This window comes from Osmerus eperlanus, chromosome 9, assembly GCF_963692335.1.
Source record: "Osmerus eperlanus chromosome 9, fOsmEpe2.1, whole genome shotgun sequence".
Lineage (NCBI taxonomy): Eukaryota > Metazoa > Chordata > Actinopteri > Osmeriformes > Osmeridae > Osmerus > Osmerus eperlanus.
In genome coordinates, this window is record NC_085026.1 from 9,842,898 (window position 1) to 9,858,254 (window position 15,357).

At 43.7% G+C, this 15,357-nt stretch overlaps 1 protein-coding gene across 3 annotated transcripts in view; it reads left to right on the forward strand.

Annotated features, from left to right (window-relative positions):
* The first annotated feature begins 1,346 nt into the window (after positions 1-1,346).
* bcl11ba (BCL11 transcription factor B a) overlaps positions 1,347-15,357 on the forward strand; it is a 52,916-nt gene continuing 38,905 nt past the window's right edge. For 2 of the 3 annotated variants that reach the window (XM_062469735.1, XM_062469736.1), the window contains exon 1: positions 1,347-2,310. In XM_062469735.1, the coding sequence (XP_062325719.1) occupies positions 2,253-2,310 (58 nt within the window). In that variant the 5' untranslated portion in view covers positions 1,347-2,252. The remainder of the gene's footprint in view (positions 2,311-15,357) is intronic. The other variant, XM_062469737.1, reaches the window with a different exon arrangement.

Consider the following 15,357-nt stretch of genomic DNA (forward strand, 5'->3'; position numbering starts at 1 on the left):
CAGCCTAATTGATTATTGACAGCTTTATGAGGTGGTCACTCAATCGTATTTTGCTGTTTAATTTGTTAACATTTTCAAATAGTCCATGATTAAATAGAATTTACTCTGTAATAATTGTACACATTTAACCTCGATTGTAGGTTATAGAGGCGTGGTAATTTGGTTGATTATAGGGCATTTTAACTCAAAAGTCCAAGAACCTATGATAAGTACAGTTAACAAAGGTTTATAAAATAAGATGAGAATAAGGTTATCGAGAACAATACATGGCCAGATTGTAAATTAAAATAACTAATATTCGAAGATGTACAGTTATTATTCCGCCTATTACTGGGTCTTGATAGTCTTAGCAAAATTGCAACAAATCTAAATTCAGCATTTTCTTACCCTAATTCACAGATAAATAAGATATTCTTGCTAACGCATTTGGTTGGAACAGTTATTGTTGCTCACATAAATCAACGTAAAATGCGATTCTAAACACAACATCGTTGTCTATAAGTAAGATAGGCTACAAAGGGCCTGATCACTATTATTCGGATGTCTTACAGATATTATAGGCTATTTAATTAGCTATATTACGCATGCAAAATAGACTCCAAGCAAAAGCATCTTATATCCTGAAGTTCTTTTCAGAAAAATGTCACAGTAGGCTACAGATCATATGTTTGATGCAACTTTGGTTAGACGCGTATCGGTGTAAATCATCCTTGCAAAGTTGTAGGCCCTGTGTGTCCATTACGGTTTGTAGACTATATTCAAACAAAAGTCCTATGCGCAGAACAGAATAACGCACTGGCAAGAACAACTTTCTTGACCACTTTGCTAAAAGGTCACCAAATGTATTAATGCTATTGACCTTAGACAAATCCTCCAGGTTTCTGAGATATTAAAAACGTTTTATAGAATTTGACAGGTGCCGACGACATATGCAACTGAAATGAAACTCAAAAGACTTCAATGTGCATAACTGCCCCTTTGGTCTGGAAAGGTGATAACCTATAGGCTACCACAATTGAGACACTCGTTTAGTAAATTAAAAGTGTTTTTTATTTATTTGTTTAAGAATTTATTCATTTTAGTCTTTCCGTAAAAGCGGTAAGATAAAGTTTATCGCAGTGCCTTTTCTGTCGCGTCTGGTACGAACGAAGGCTGTGAGCGGCTCCGTCCACCGATGCACTGTGCGACTCGGTGGTGCGCTGCTGTCCATGCCTTGCTGGTGATCCGATAGTTGTGAAAAGCCACCACTAGTCGCCCCCAGTGCTCTTGCAGTCTCCAATTTTCCTTTCTCACTGTAGACTTAACGTCACGTCCGCACTTGAACTTGAATTTTATCCCATTGTACGGAGGCAGCCCTAGCCACAGAGAGACAGAGAGCTCGGGGGAAGCAGGACTCCGCCATCTTCACACAGAGCAAGAGTGAAAAGGGGAGAAAAAGCGTGTAGGGTCTTGATTTATTGGAAAAGGAGGTGGTAGTCTATGTGCCCGCTCTCCACAGAGCCGTACAAGGGGCGAGAGCACTCCGAGTTGAGGACACTGAGAAAGTAGCCTACCTGGCATCGCATGCCCGTGCACTCTTGAGAAGTGCCAATCACTTCTCTACCTAAGTACCGTGGACAGAATTGGATTCATATTTTGTACGATTTTCTGACCAATTTTTGATTGTTTTTTCCCCTTTTGAAGAAACGAAGTAATTGTGGTCCAGAAGCTGAGCCGCTGACTGGACGCAGAGACAGCCTACCCACGCGCGCACTGACCATCGCATTCTGATTCTTCTTTCTCAGAAGGTGGAGGGGACACTCGCCTGGGTTTGATCCTACCTGTCACTCACAGCAAAGCGTGAAACATCAAGGATATTTTTTCCCACCTTCTGTTTTTCATTCCCTTTTGGGGGGACTCGGACAGATCTCTCTCTTCTTACACCTTTGCCAAATGGTGTGAGTTGTGTAGAGACGCAGTGCAAAAGCGAAAGGTGTAGCCGGGTTATCCGTGGTCTCAACACACTGCAAAGGCGCTCTCACAGTGTGGACCGAAGAGGAGAAGCGCAAAAGACACTTAGACATCTCCGACCCACGGACCCCTAGCCCTCCAGCACGACGCTTGTTCAACCCACCACGGCCGGCGGTGCGAGCGCAGGAGCAACGTCTCTTTTGTGGAGGTCCCGGGACAAGTTTAGGGACGCAATAGGAGGGAATCGAGCCGATTCTTTACAGTGCAGGTCTCCGGGCGATGCCACTGTAAATGCCAGGGCAATGTCCCGTCGTAAGCAGGGGAACCCGCAGCACGTGTCACAGAGAGAATTAATAGCACGTAAGTACCTGACTTTCAATCTCAATCAAACTGAAGAATATATTATGTGCCATTCACCTTAAGTTCTAAGCGATTTCAGGACCTTTTCTGTCTAAACAGTAGATCAACATTAGTGCTTTATCAGTGCGTAAAATCAACTAAGAAGGAACAGTTTTGAACCAAGTTTCATTGGATGATAAAGAAAACTGGTGACTGTAATTTTTTGTAATTCAAGATGAGTTTTAGAAGTTTAACGTGAACTATAGATTCTACAATTTAAATACAAATGCATATACATTTATACAATACATTTTTATTACTTTGAGATGCTTACCATTCATAAGAACTTGATAAAAAAGTAGCCAATTGGGTGAACATGAAATGTTCCTTTTGACAAGGCTATCAATATACATGCAGGGAGGCAACAAACAAAACGTAATTCAAACATTGTTTGACATATCATAGCTAATCTAAACATGACGATCTGAAGTGTCGATTTGGAGGTGCTGTTTAGGCCACGCAGGTCGGCTACCTTTGTGAGTGCAGACAAACTCTGTATGTATGAGAGCAAGTGAATAATCCTTATATTTCATATTTTAATTTTTACAATAATTTCTTATACCGACAAGGAGGATGACTTGATACGGATGACTAATTGTATCCACTTAATCTTAGAGAACATGCACTCGAATACTATCTTGAACTTGAAGACAAATTCCCATCAAAATGATTCTCAAAAATTAAATAACATGATTACAACAATGAGACATATGATGCCAAGATTCTATTTCTTTTAGGGTGTTGTATTTCAGAAGCTCAATAGCCTACTCTCAATGCATTTTGCCAAATCAATTAAAAACGATTTTCTTCCAATCTACGACATTTGCAACTAATGTGCTTTGAATGAACACTATACCGTCGGAGCGGTGGTTTGAAAATACTCAAAGACTACAAACTTACATTACTCAGACAATTTAAATATATAAATATGATAGTTCCCCCTCCCCCTGCTTCTGCACTAGTCAGATATTCTCGCGCCATCTAGGTAAGTCAACGCATGCCACCAACCTTATTGTCTGAGATTGAACGTCTTTACATCCGAAGGGAATTTCCATTACGGCTATGTTTTCAGCTTTGCTAATTTAAAGCATTTTGACTTAATCGATAGATACATACATAACCATGGCGTTAAAATAAATGCATATTTAGAGAGAACAATATATATGTTAAGATATAGGTAATATATATCTTAATCATGTAGACAATAACCATTTATTGTTTTTTGAAGTGAACTTTGCAATGTTGAGATATGTTTCGTTGTCACACCTTGCCTGCTCGAAGAGTCAGGCACAGTCTAAATACCTACATACAGACTACTTTGAATTGGAAGCGTTGAGTTGTGTAAACGTTTTGGAGTCTGTCTACGTGTCGTTTAATGTAACCACGGTGCTCTTTGACCTAAATTGGAACCGAAGTACTTATATGTGTAAAAGGTGTACATTCAGCTGACAAGGGAAACATTGGTTTGCACGTGAAGTGCCTGATCCGTAATAGCTCTTATCCAGTCCCCGACGAGCCGTACCGGGTAGATCAGAGAGTAGAGAGGTGGCATGAAAGGCAGACGTGAGAAAAACAACGCAAATGGAGGCCTGCGTTTATCTTATGCATCAATGTCAATAATTAAACACATTCCTTTATTACATTTTTCTCAGTTTTTACTGCAACTCAAAATTTACAGATAATTTTAAAGGGCACATTTCCCCCAAATGTGTGACAAATAAAGCCTCCTCTTGCAAAGCTTGAATAGACCTAATCAAATTAAAAATATGTTTAAAGGATTTTAAAGATGTGACCGGAGCAATTCACTGAAGTCATATTTTTCCTCCTGTGTGCCTTAAGTCCTGTTGCCTAAATCCAACTTAACTCATAACAGAGCCCGCTGATGTCATTTGTTTCAAATGTGTTTTGTGTTGTTCTGGGTTAAGATTGTGTACTCTGCACATTCTCTCACACACCACTTTTACTTTTTATGGGCTTTGTGTGTGCGTGTGTTGAGGTGCTGTCAGTCTATGTGCATGCTTAACTGTGTGTGTATGTCTGCATTGTGTGTGTGCTTGTCAACTAGCACAGTGTCTACTTCACAGTCAGCCTACCTACTACATCTTCTGGATAACATTTGTCTATTGAGCTAATCAGCCAGCTAGCCAGTCAGTCAGTCAGTCAGCTACTATTAATCTAAGAACTGAGATTATTTCCTCAACCGTGCAGCCCCAAACAGTATCCTCTCTCCATTGTTGTCCTTGGCATTCAAATTAATTCAAATAACAGCTCTGTCGTCGCCTATGGAAGGGGCGAGCATGGCCAACTAGCACTGACTTAAACTCTGCAGGAGACTTTACACTGAGATAGCTGTGTGGCAAATGTAAAGCAAGTGTAAGACATCTCCAGTTTAAGGTCGATGTTCTATGCTGTGCAGTAATACACCTGTATCCACACATGTATGCATGTATGTGGAGTATATACATACAGTATAAACAAGTACAGTGTCGCACACGCACGCACACTCTCACATACACTGCAGGGCCTGGAAGTCTCCTGCCACCCTGTCAAAGAGAAGGCAGTTTGTGGTAGGAACGAGAGGCTGTGAGTGCATTGCTAATGAATGAAAATGCAAGCTAAACACACACACACACGTGCACACACATACTCGTGTCAAAACAACAAAGACGTTCATGTGTGTACACATTTGATACAGATGACTCTTTGCATGAGTGTGTGTTTGCGCGCCTCAACATGCTTTCATGCAACACATACAGATCTGGGTAAGGGAATGCAGGCAGTGAGCTGTCTGTGTACTATCAAGCCTTAATCTTCAGCAGGTCCAACCAGTCGAAAAGTTAAGAAAGACACACAATGAGAAGTACGACCCTTGAAAATTGCATATTTTAAATGCGGAATATATACAATGGTTTTAGAATGATAGTTAAGTGTACGTGCACGCACACATTTATGAAAATGAACACACCCGTACACAGCATTACTACTGTCTGTTTATTTTGTTATATTGTGCCCTTAGAGAGTATATTAGAAGCAGTTTATTACGTGTCTAATACACTTTTAAGACTATTTTGAAGGGAAACAATTAAGAACTTTATACTTTCAATTATATGGTGATATTGAATGATTTAAAGTGTCTGTTGAGTTTTCTAAAAAAACGATCTTGGGGCAGATTTGATTGGTTAGGTCTCTGGAAAAGTGAATTATAAATATAGCACCAGTGAAGAGATGTTTAATCTCCTCTGTCATTTCCACTATTTTACTTCAGGGGGAGGTCTTGGGAATGTAGTAAATGTGTGGGCTTAAGCGTGTGTGTGTGTTAAGACGTGTGTGTGTGTGTGAGCGCAAGGCATAATCAACATGTCATCTGTGGTATGTAGTGTGAGTTAAGTATTGCTTTTCCTTTTGGATTCTCCTCTGTGTCAAAGCCAGTTTTAGGTACAGTTCTAGCTGTTCATTTGTGTGGAAGTGTGTGTTTTGGCACAAAGGAATTAAAGTTCTCCACCACCAGTACTACATTATCAAATACATATTTTCTTTCAGCCCAACATATTTTGCTGTTACTTATCGTGCCACCTCCAGTACTACTTGAACATTTGAATCAGAATATCCAACTGTTTTGTGGATCATTGAAATATTTCTTATATTGCTCTATATTTTTTACAAACCATTTTAAAGTTTTTTTTTTCAACAAAAACAGAAGGACATTTGCAGACCAGTGATTTATAGACAGAAGATAAAAAGATGTTGAGAGGCTCCGTTCAGCTGGTGACATTGTTCACACACACACACACACACACACACACACACACACACACACACACACACACACACACACACACACACACACACACACAAACACACAAACACACACGCACACGCACACACACACCCACGCACGCACACAAGTGCACATACACACACAACTCCCTGTTCTCTTACAGCACCACACAAACACACACACACGCACACACACGTACATACACGCATACACACACTTTAAACACATGTTACACCGAGCGAGTGAGAGAGACGTGTGTAAATTGCAGTAGGCCACTTGAGATGCACGTTTCCTCTTTGCCTTGTCAAATCGGGGGACACCTTGCTGTGCACAGTCTTTGTTAGACAGAGAGAGAGAGAGAGAGAGAGAGAGAAAGAGAGAGAGAGAGAGAGAGAGAGAGAGAGAGAGAGAGAGAGAGAGAGAGGAGAGCGGGGGGAAAGTGCAGAAGAAAGAGACAGAAGGAGAAAGAGAGAGTGGGGTGGGGGGGGACCTTGAGATGCAAAGCAGAGGAATGGCATACACTTGGACGTGCGATTGAAGTGTCACCGTCGGTGTGTGTATATTGCTTTGCGTAAATGAAACACCTGCATGGGGTACAACGCTGTGTCCTCTTAAAAAATCATCACCCCTTGAAAAGATAACTGAATACTTTACATTGCTCAATCGGACCTTTTTATAAAGGCCTCTTCACAAACAACACTATATGATCACACAGTATAAAAACTCAGTTATTTATTCAAGTGGTATTCCTACCAGTCCCTCAAAAAGTTTTCAAATTCAACTAATTGAACCAAAACTGGGACAAGGAAATGTCTCTAAATTTCCCTTTTAAAGCCTCAGAAATCAACTCCCTGGTATTGGGTAACATTAGGTGTGTTATTTACCTTATAGCCCAATAGCGTTTCTGTGTGTGTGTGTGTGAGACAGAAACACAAAAAGTATCTTGCGAGTGGGTGAATAATGGGTGAAAAAATAAATTTAGTGTTAGACAAAGGCTTCAGAAAAGCATGCCTAAACTCATTCTTCTGATGAGGAGGACGTCTGCTTGTTCGACCGCTATTCCTGCCCCTAATACCATCTGAGAGCAGCTCTCTCTCTTTCTCTTGCTCTCTCTCTCTCTCTCTCTCTCTCTCTCTCTCTCTCTCTCTCTCTCTCTCTCTCTCTCTCTCTCTCTCTCGCACACACACACACACACACACACACACACACACACACACACACACACACACACACACATTCTGCATCTCTATTTCTCACCTTTCTCTCACTGAGACATACACACTCTATACCCCCCCCCCCCCTCTCTCTCTCTCTCTCTCTCTCTCTCTCTCTCTCTCTCTCTCTCTCTCTCTCTCTCTCTCTATTCCTCTTTCCCCCTTCCCTTCCTTCCTTCTCCACAGCTTGCATACCAGAATGGAGGTTTGCTTAGTTTAGGGATGGTGAGCTGTCTGTCTGTCTGTCATCACTGAACCTGTTAGCTCTGTCCTGACTCTTTGACTTCAGTTGTGACTGATCTTGCTCCCCTTTTCTCTTTCTCTCTCTCTCCCATTCTCTCTTTTTCCCTTTCTCTCTCCCCCCTCTTTCTGTTTCTCTCTTTCTGGACCTGCATCCTTCCACTGCTAGGGGGAGCTCTTAGTCTGTGAGTGCTGGTGGCTCATGCAGTTCTAGTGAGAGAGAGACTAAAAAAGGCAGCACATTTGATGCTGTAAACGTGTATGTGTGTGTATTCTGGTTGTGTGTGTGTGTGCGCAGCTGAAGCCATGTGTAGTAATGTTGGTCTGAGAAAGAGAGATAGTCTGTTTGTACGAGTACGAGCGTGTCTGAGCACAGGGGAGGAGGTGTACATCTGTGTACGAGTGTGTGTGTGTGTGTGTTTGTGCCTGTTTGTAAGACTGTGGGTGTGTGTGCGATGGAGTGGGGAGTAGCTAGAAGTTGCGTGAGGCCTTCTCTGACGACCCTGCGTTGATGTCTTTGATGATATCGACATCAACACACCAACGCGTTTCGACTCCAACTGTCAACGGCTCGACTCTGGCAGCTGGCCTCGCAACATCCGCAAACCATCTTTCTTCTGTGTCTCTCCCTCTCCCTCCCTCTCTCTCTCTCTCTCTCTCTCTCCTTCCCGCCCTCTCTTTCTCTCAATCTAAAGATTTCTGATCAATTGACCTCAACTGACGAAACTTCAGAACTGGCAAATACTGGAAACAGCACTACTGTAAATTGTGAATGAACAATCTTCGACGTGTTTCCCATTGTACATGTATCATTTGAGAAGTGAGAACTTCAGCTCCAGTAATCTCAGTTCTGGGCTCTAGGTTTCCGCTCAATGTCGTAGTCGTGTATTTTCGGAGAAAGCAGCGGTAGGTAGATCCTGTTTGACACGGAACACATCGTAATGCGGCGGCACATAAACAGATGCAGGGCTGAAACATAAGGTGAGCTCCCCTCGGTCCCATCTCCTTCCCCAGACGAGGTTCTCTCCCCTGAGCAATCTTACAAAATGTCTGCCCGGCCACTCTGATTAATACATGTGCATATTCTCCCCCCATTCTCCCCCCTTCCCTTCCCTTCCCTCCCTTCCCTCCCCTCCCCTCCCCTCACTCACGTTCAGATATCCAGCGTCTTTGTTCTCATGGAGGAGAAAAGGAAGAGAGGCACACTCCTAGTCTGATGTTTAGCGAGGAACATGTGTGTCTGTGTGAGAGTGTGCGTGTTTGGTTGTGTCTTTAAGGGCATGTAGGAAAAGTGCTTATGTGCTTACGGTGTGTGTGTCTTCCAGCTTGAGATGTCAGGATGTCTGTAGAGGTTTTACTGTGTGGAATCCACAGCCGGACTGGAATGTGTGTGTGTGTATGTCAATGTGTGTGCGTGTGCAAATATATGTGTGTGCGAGGACATACTTAGCACATACTAAAATCCTTTATTTCTATGTATGTAAAAGAGGTCAAATCTCCTTTTCTAATCTCATTTACACTGTGTGTGTTATTTCTACCTCTTCTAATATCCATGCATTTCTGCCTCTGAATCTCTCCTTTCTAATCTGTAGCCTTGACTCAGTGTAACCAACTCTTCTCTCTTTCGTACACACACACACACACCAACACACGCAACGCACACACACACACACACACACAACCACACACACACGCACACATACACACATCCACTAATGTTCCCCTGGTGAGCCAGCTCTGATAGAGTGTTAGCCCTGCTTACATTGTCTCCCTGTAGACAACACTGTGTTAATCTCATTTTACCTTTCTCTCTCCTTCTCCCTCTGCTTCTTTCTTCCTCGTCTCTCTCCTTCCCCTCTCTCTCCCTTCCCCTCTCTCTCCTTCTCTCTCTCCCTTTCTCTTCCCTCGCTTTCACTCTCTCTCCCAACCTTTCCCGGTTATCTTTCGACCTCTCCATGTTTGCACCCTCCCTATATTAAATTACACCCTTACTAGACTTGGTCGGTTGAGAAGTTTGTCTTACTAACTACAGAGCTAACTGCTTTGTTACAGTAACCCTACTATTACACTTTAGGCTTTGGTGTCTGCAACTCTCTCTCTCTCTCTCCCTCTCTCTCTCTCTCTCTCTCTCCTCTCTCTCTCTCTCTCGCCCTCTCTCTCTCTCTCTCTCTCTCTCTCTCTCTCTCTCTCTCTCTCTCTCTCTCTCTCTCTCAAAATTGTAGGAAACAAGAGGATTTAACTGTCCACAGTAATGACGCCCATCTTGCCTTTGTTACACACACACACACACACACACACACACACACACACACACAACACACACACACACACACACACACACACACACACACACATTCACACACACACACAACACTAATGTGTTTGTTTTGGAGTATAAGTCTTTATTCAGTTTGGGAAGAAATGTTTGTCAGCATGTGGGATTGTTGATAGATGCACGTAAATACAGTAAGCATTTGAACAGATTACTGTGTGTTGTATGTGTTACATCTTGTTTGTACTGCATATATGGCCATACTGGACATTCTCCCGCCCCTAGCACATGTTTCATGTTCCATTCACAGCTGCAGGGAGAGGCCCAGGGTGGCTGGGTGTTGTAGCCTGGCCACGGTGCCTCGTTCTGAGCCGCGGTGACATCTCTCTGGGCCTGTTTGTTTGTTGTGTGCTGGATGAATTGGAGGGTTTGTCCAAACGCCTTCTGTCTCTCCCGGGCTCGCGTATGGACCCTGTCACAGTCTCCTATCGCTGTCTGAGATTTGGCAGAGACGGAATGGGGCAGGGTGTGTGTGTTTGCTGGTTTGAATTAGTGTGTGTGTTTTAGTTGGGCTGTGCATGAGGATGTACTACGTATGTATGTATGTATGTATGTATGTATGTATGTATGTATGTGTGCGTCTTATGTGTGTGTGCGTGTGTCTGTGTGATACTGTTACTCAGCATCTGTTTGTATGCAGACTAACAGGCTTGTTTGGCGAGACCAAGATTGACAGTGGGTGAATATTAGACTGGGGTTAGATGCTTGGCTTTGGCCCTCTGAGTCATTTGAATTGTGCGCCAGACAGGTGTGTCTGTCATATGTCTTGTGTGTGTGTGTGTGTGCTGTATCTGTCTCCAATCTCAGATGTCAACAGCCTAGCCGTTGACGCCACCACAAGCAGTGAACAATAAACCCACTTGTAAACTCTTGCCTTTATAGTTTGATTAGGACTTTTCTCTTGGTTTATTCAATTCCAGACCGCCTTCCTCTTCTACAAATGTACTACTATGAATGGCTTTAATCAGCAAAGAATACATTTTAGATCTGGCCAGAAGCTTTCATGATTTAAATGGTGAAATGTACAGTTTTAGTTCTTAATAAATAAATAAAACAATATGAAATCAGTATAAAGAAAGAAAATATGTGTCTTTTCAAATAAACGACCTTCACTTCGTATCAAAAGCTTAACGGGAGAGAGAAAAGTCAAAAAGCAGTTGGAGTTTAAACGTTATCAGCTCTGTGTTTGTTAGACTGGCTTTCTTATCTGTGCATGTTGCCGCATAGCAAATTTGAGTGGTTTCGCTTAGTTAACGGTGTTTATAGCAAAAGGGGGAAATCATAGTACATAAATGGCGTGACGTGTATTCTGAAACATCGCGTTGACATTCCGCTCCGCGCCGAAAGATGACCGTGGCGAAAAGGTTAGCTGAGAATATCGCTACTATTGCTGGAGGTGTTAGTTACATAACCAACTGGAACCAAACTCTGCAGGCATTTTGAGCATCCTTGCCTGACTTCCTTTACGATTGTCCAAATACCTGTCAGTAGCAATTGTGTTCCTCCTTTAGGATCTCAAAGTGTATCATGGGAGTTTCTCAGCGCCAAGAAAATGGCAGGTTAACAATGCAGCAACAGCACCTTTCCATGCCCTCGCGAAAATACCTTGTTTTGCCTATCATTTTTAAACACATCCTATTATTACTGTACATATGTCGATTTTTTGTTCTTACGTTACCACCAGGAAATCGCATGATCTTTCTGAGTCACTTCAACACCTTATTAGGTAAGTTAAATGAGGTCTTAGTTTGGGGCTTTCTTTATCATTGCATCTGTTATTTGCATAGATGAAGACTTGCAAGGCCACCTTGTGCAACTGACAAATTATGTGTGACCGAGATACATACAAAAATTATAATTGGAAAATACCTTGTCACTTCGGTCTCAACATCCTAGAAGACCCAGGAACTTCAATACTATAGGTTACCATTACAGCCTACACAATGGGTAGACTTTTACTCAATGTCTCCTGAACTGAACTATCAAGACAGCTTTCTTATGTCTGCAGCTCCCTGTCCAGCTAACCCCCCCCCCCCCCCCCCCGTCCCTTTTTGGGTGTGTGCTGGACAAAGATGAATGCCATTTGACATTTCTTCCTGGAATTAGATGAAGTATTTGATGAATGATTAATGAGAGTGAGTCGGATTGTTACCTAGGAGACAGTGTTGTTATCCAGGGTGGTACAGAAAGGGTGCTATAAATGTTTGTTTGTGTGTGTATGTATGTGTGTGTGTGCGTTCACCCACCAGTGGCTACCTGTACTGGCTTGTTGAACTTCACAATATTTGTAAAAGACAAATAGGCAATTTGCATTCTTCTTAGTTAAGGTGTACGTCCGTTCATGTTTTGAATACTACTGGTTTTGTTGACTTGCAGCCACAGTCTAGTCTAGACTAGTCCCATCTCGTCTGACTTAGCTTGGCCTAGAAATGCGTTCTTGGATTGAGCTGTTCTGGCAGTCTTCAGAAGCTCTCTTAAAGAAAATGAGTTAGAGGGAACAACCCATCCCTCACATTGTCAAACAGAGCCATACTATACTTACATTCAGTGATGTGATCAAATAAGACATCATTGAGGAAATACATTTTGTATTCGTCAGTATTTCCAATACTTTGGATTTCACATTCATCTCCCTTAATTAAGATAATAATTAACATATTTTCGGAGCAGTGGAGACGTTCTAAGCTGCTTATATTCCATATGGTGAGCCGAGGCTTGGAGTGGTCAACTTTCTAGGTCACACACAGTCTTCTTCCAGTATTGTTTAGCGCGAGTTGTTGTATGCTGATCTCTGTGGCCTGTTCATTTACATATGTGAACCTCTGCAGCCTAATTTGATGCACAGATGGCCCAGTCTTGCCTGCAGGGCTCCTAGGCTCTCTGACTATCTGTGTGTGGGTGTCGTTAGGATCAGGCCGTGGCATAAATATGCACGCACGCACACACACACACACACACACACACACACACACACACACACACACACACACACACAGACAGAAACATGAACACATGCAAACACTCACGCAGGCCTACACACACACACACACACACACATACACACACGTCATGGCATGCAAACACACAGACTAGCCAGCTGATGTCCCCCCCCCTTGTCTTATAACACAACACAGTGGTTGCATGTACAGAGCGATGTCCTGCACACGTAGACAAGATGCCGGCATAGTGGACCAACGATGACCACCCCTCCTCAGACGCTGCATGCGATCCTCTCACCCACGTCAAATCATCCGGCGTGGATGAAACACAAACTGCCTTCACACGACGCGACACGATTGTCAGCCGTTTTTTTTTCATTTTCAGTTGCCATTTACGAAAGCCCTTAAGAAGCAGATGAGAGGAAATGTACCTTCTCCCTTTAACAGCGTTAGCGTCGACAAGCAAATCGAACAGGCAATGCCGACGGTGAGAAAATAAACCTGTGCCAAAAATCAACATGGATGCCAAAGGTGGGCTCCTGCATCTGGAGCCTGCCGCTGCAGCTTGACATTACAAATCTGTCTGCATTTATAATTTGGAGCGTGGACAAATGGCAGAAGGGTGGCCAGCTTGGTGGTGATCCATCATCTAAAATTAGTGGAGAGGAGAGCGAGTCCTGGGGGAGATGTAAACAGGGCTACCTGAGCACACTGCCAGGGGCTCCGAGGCTCTCTTGGAGCTCTGTTCTACTGACTCTGATTCTGCCTTGCTCTGCCTCTGATTCTTCTGCCTCCCTGTGTTTTCCCCCTGGTCTGGTAATCCTACCTCCAGGACTCCACCCTTCTGTTTGTGACAAGGTGTTTCTTCCTCTGTGTTTGTCAAATATCATCGTTGTGGTGATGACTAAAGTATGGCACCAAAACAGCCTCTTTCCTCCCTCCCTCACTCTCTCTCTCTCTCTCTCTCTCTCTCTCTCTCTCTCTCTCTCTCTCTCTCTCTCTCTCTCTCTCTCTCTCTCTCTCTCTCTCTCTCTCTCTCTCTCTGCCTCGGTACTCACCCTGCCCCTCCCTCCCTCTCCTCTATTCCTCTACCCGCCTTCTGCCGCTGGTGTGTGTGGATAACATCTTACCCAGAGTTCCTGCGATAGCATCACAGTTTATGTTCGGCCTCACGCATCTACAAACAGAACTCTCTGCACGCTTAAACCTGAACCAGAGAGTGGTCGAATACAGTAGGACACACACGCACGCACACCCCCCCCCCCCCCCCCCCACACACACACACACACAGCCTGCCACAATCAAAGGCTTTGACATACACACAGGCTCACTCAGGCGAGCACACACACACTCTCATACTCGCTCAGGGCTGCTCAGAACAAGGCTAACAGCTGCAGCTGAGGTTAGTGCTCGGTGCAGGGTGAAGACATGCGCTATGGCGAGTCGAGGTCAGGAGGGTCGCAGTACAACACACGCAGGAAATGGCGCCCTGTGAGAAAACCGTCCGTCAGAAAAAGTAGTTTATTTCATCTCTAACAGTTCAGAGGCGGGGAGGGGTGTGTGTGAAGATGTAAGTGTGGAGAGAAGCGAGGGCGTGTGTGTATGTGTGCGTGTGTGTGTAAACTGTCAGCTAAAGGGGTGATTGTATGATTTGTGAGATGGTGTGATTGTGTGGCTGCTCTGGTTGAAGAGGTGAGTGTACTGTACACTGCCACTGTCCCAGGCAGGCTTTTCCCTGCCTTCTTTAATGAGTGCTTCTCGTTAACCCCCACCTGGCATTTACGCAGTGTGGTGATGGCACCCGGACATTAGAGATGTTATGTTAGAGAAGTGTTCAAATGTGACTTCAAAATGAAGGGTATGGGGGGGGGATATAAATGGAGATGTTCAGTGTACTGAGACAAAGAGTGTCTTGTGACAGCAGAACGGACAGTGGGGTAAAGGTAGAGTGTGTGTGTGTGACAAAGAACAACCTTTGAGGTTCTGTTTATCTAGGTGGTGGACTCAACCTGCACATCTGCATAGCTTCATGCTTTGGCGGCCGTGCAAACACCTCTCCTCTTGCAATCCCTCCATTCATCTTCCCTTCCTTCGCCTCCTGTCTGTTCTGTCTATTTCTGTATCTTTCTCGACTCCTCCCTCCCTCTCTCGCTCCTCTTTTCCTTTATTACTTTCTCTTTCTGTCTTTCTTTTTACTTTGTGCATCTAGATTTTTTTTATCTCTTTTCATTCACTTCTTTTTTTTCCTCCATCCCTCTGTCTCCAGTTCTAGGCTGCATATTTATAGCGCTGTGACTTTTCTGCTTGCTCCCAGCCCCACACATGCAGATTTATCAAAATGTCCGCCACTCGCCTGAGTGTGTGTGTGTGTGTGAGCAAGAGAGACACAGACACACACACCGAGAAGGCTCTGCCAGGTGTGTGGTCGTCGCGGCAATCAGGGGAAACTGAAAATAACTGTCTCCTCAGCAAAACAGTCTTTACCGAGTCTTTACCCAGGAGTTC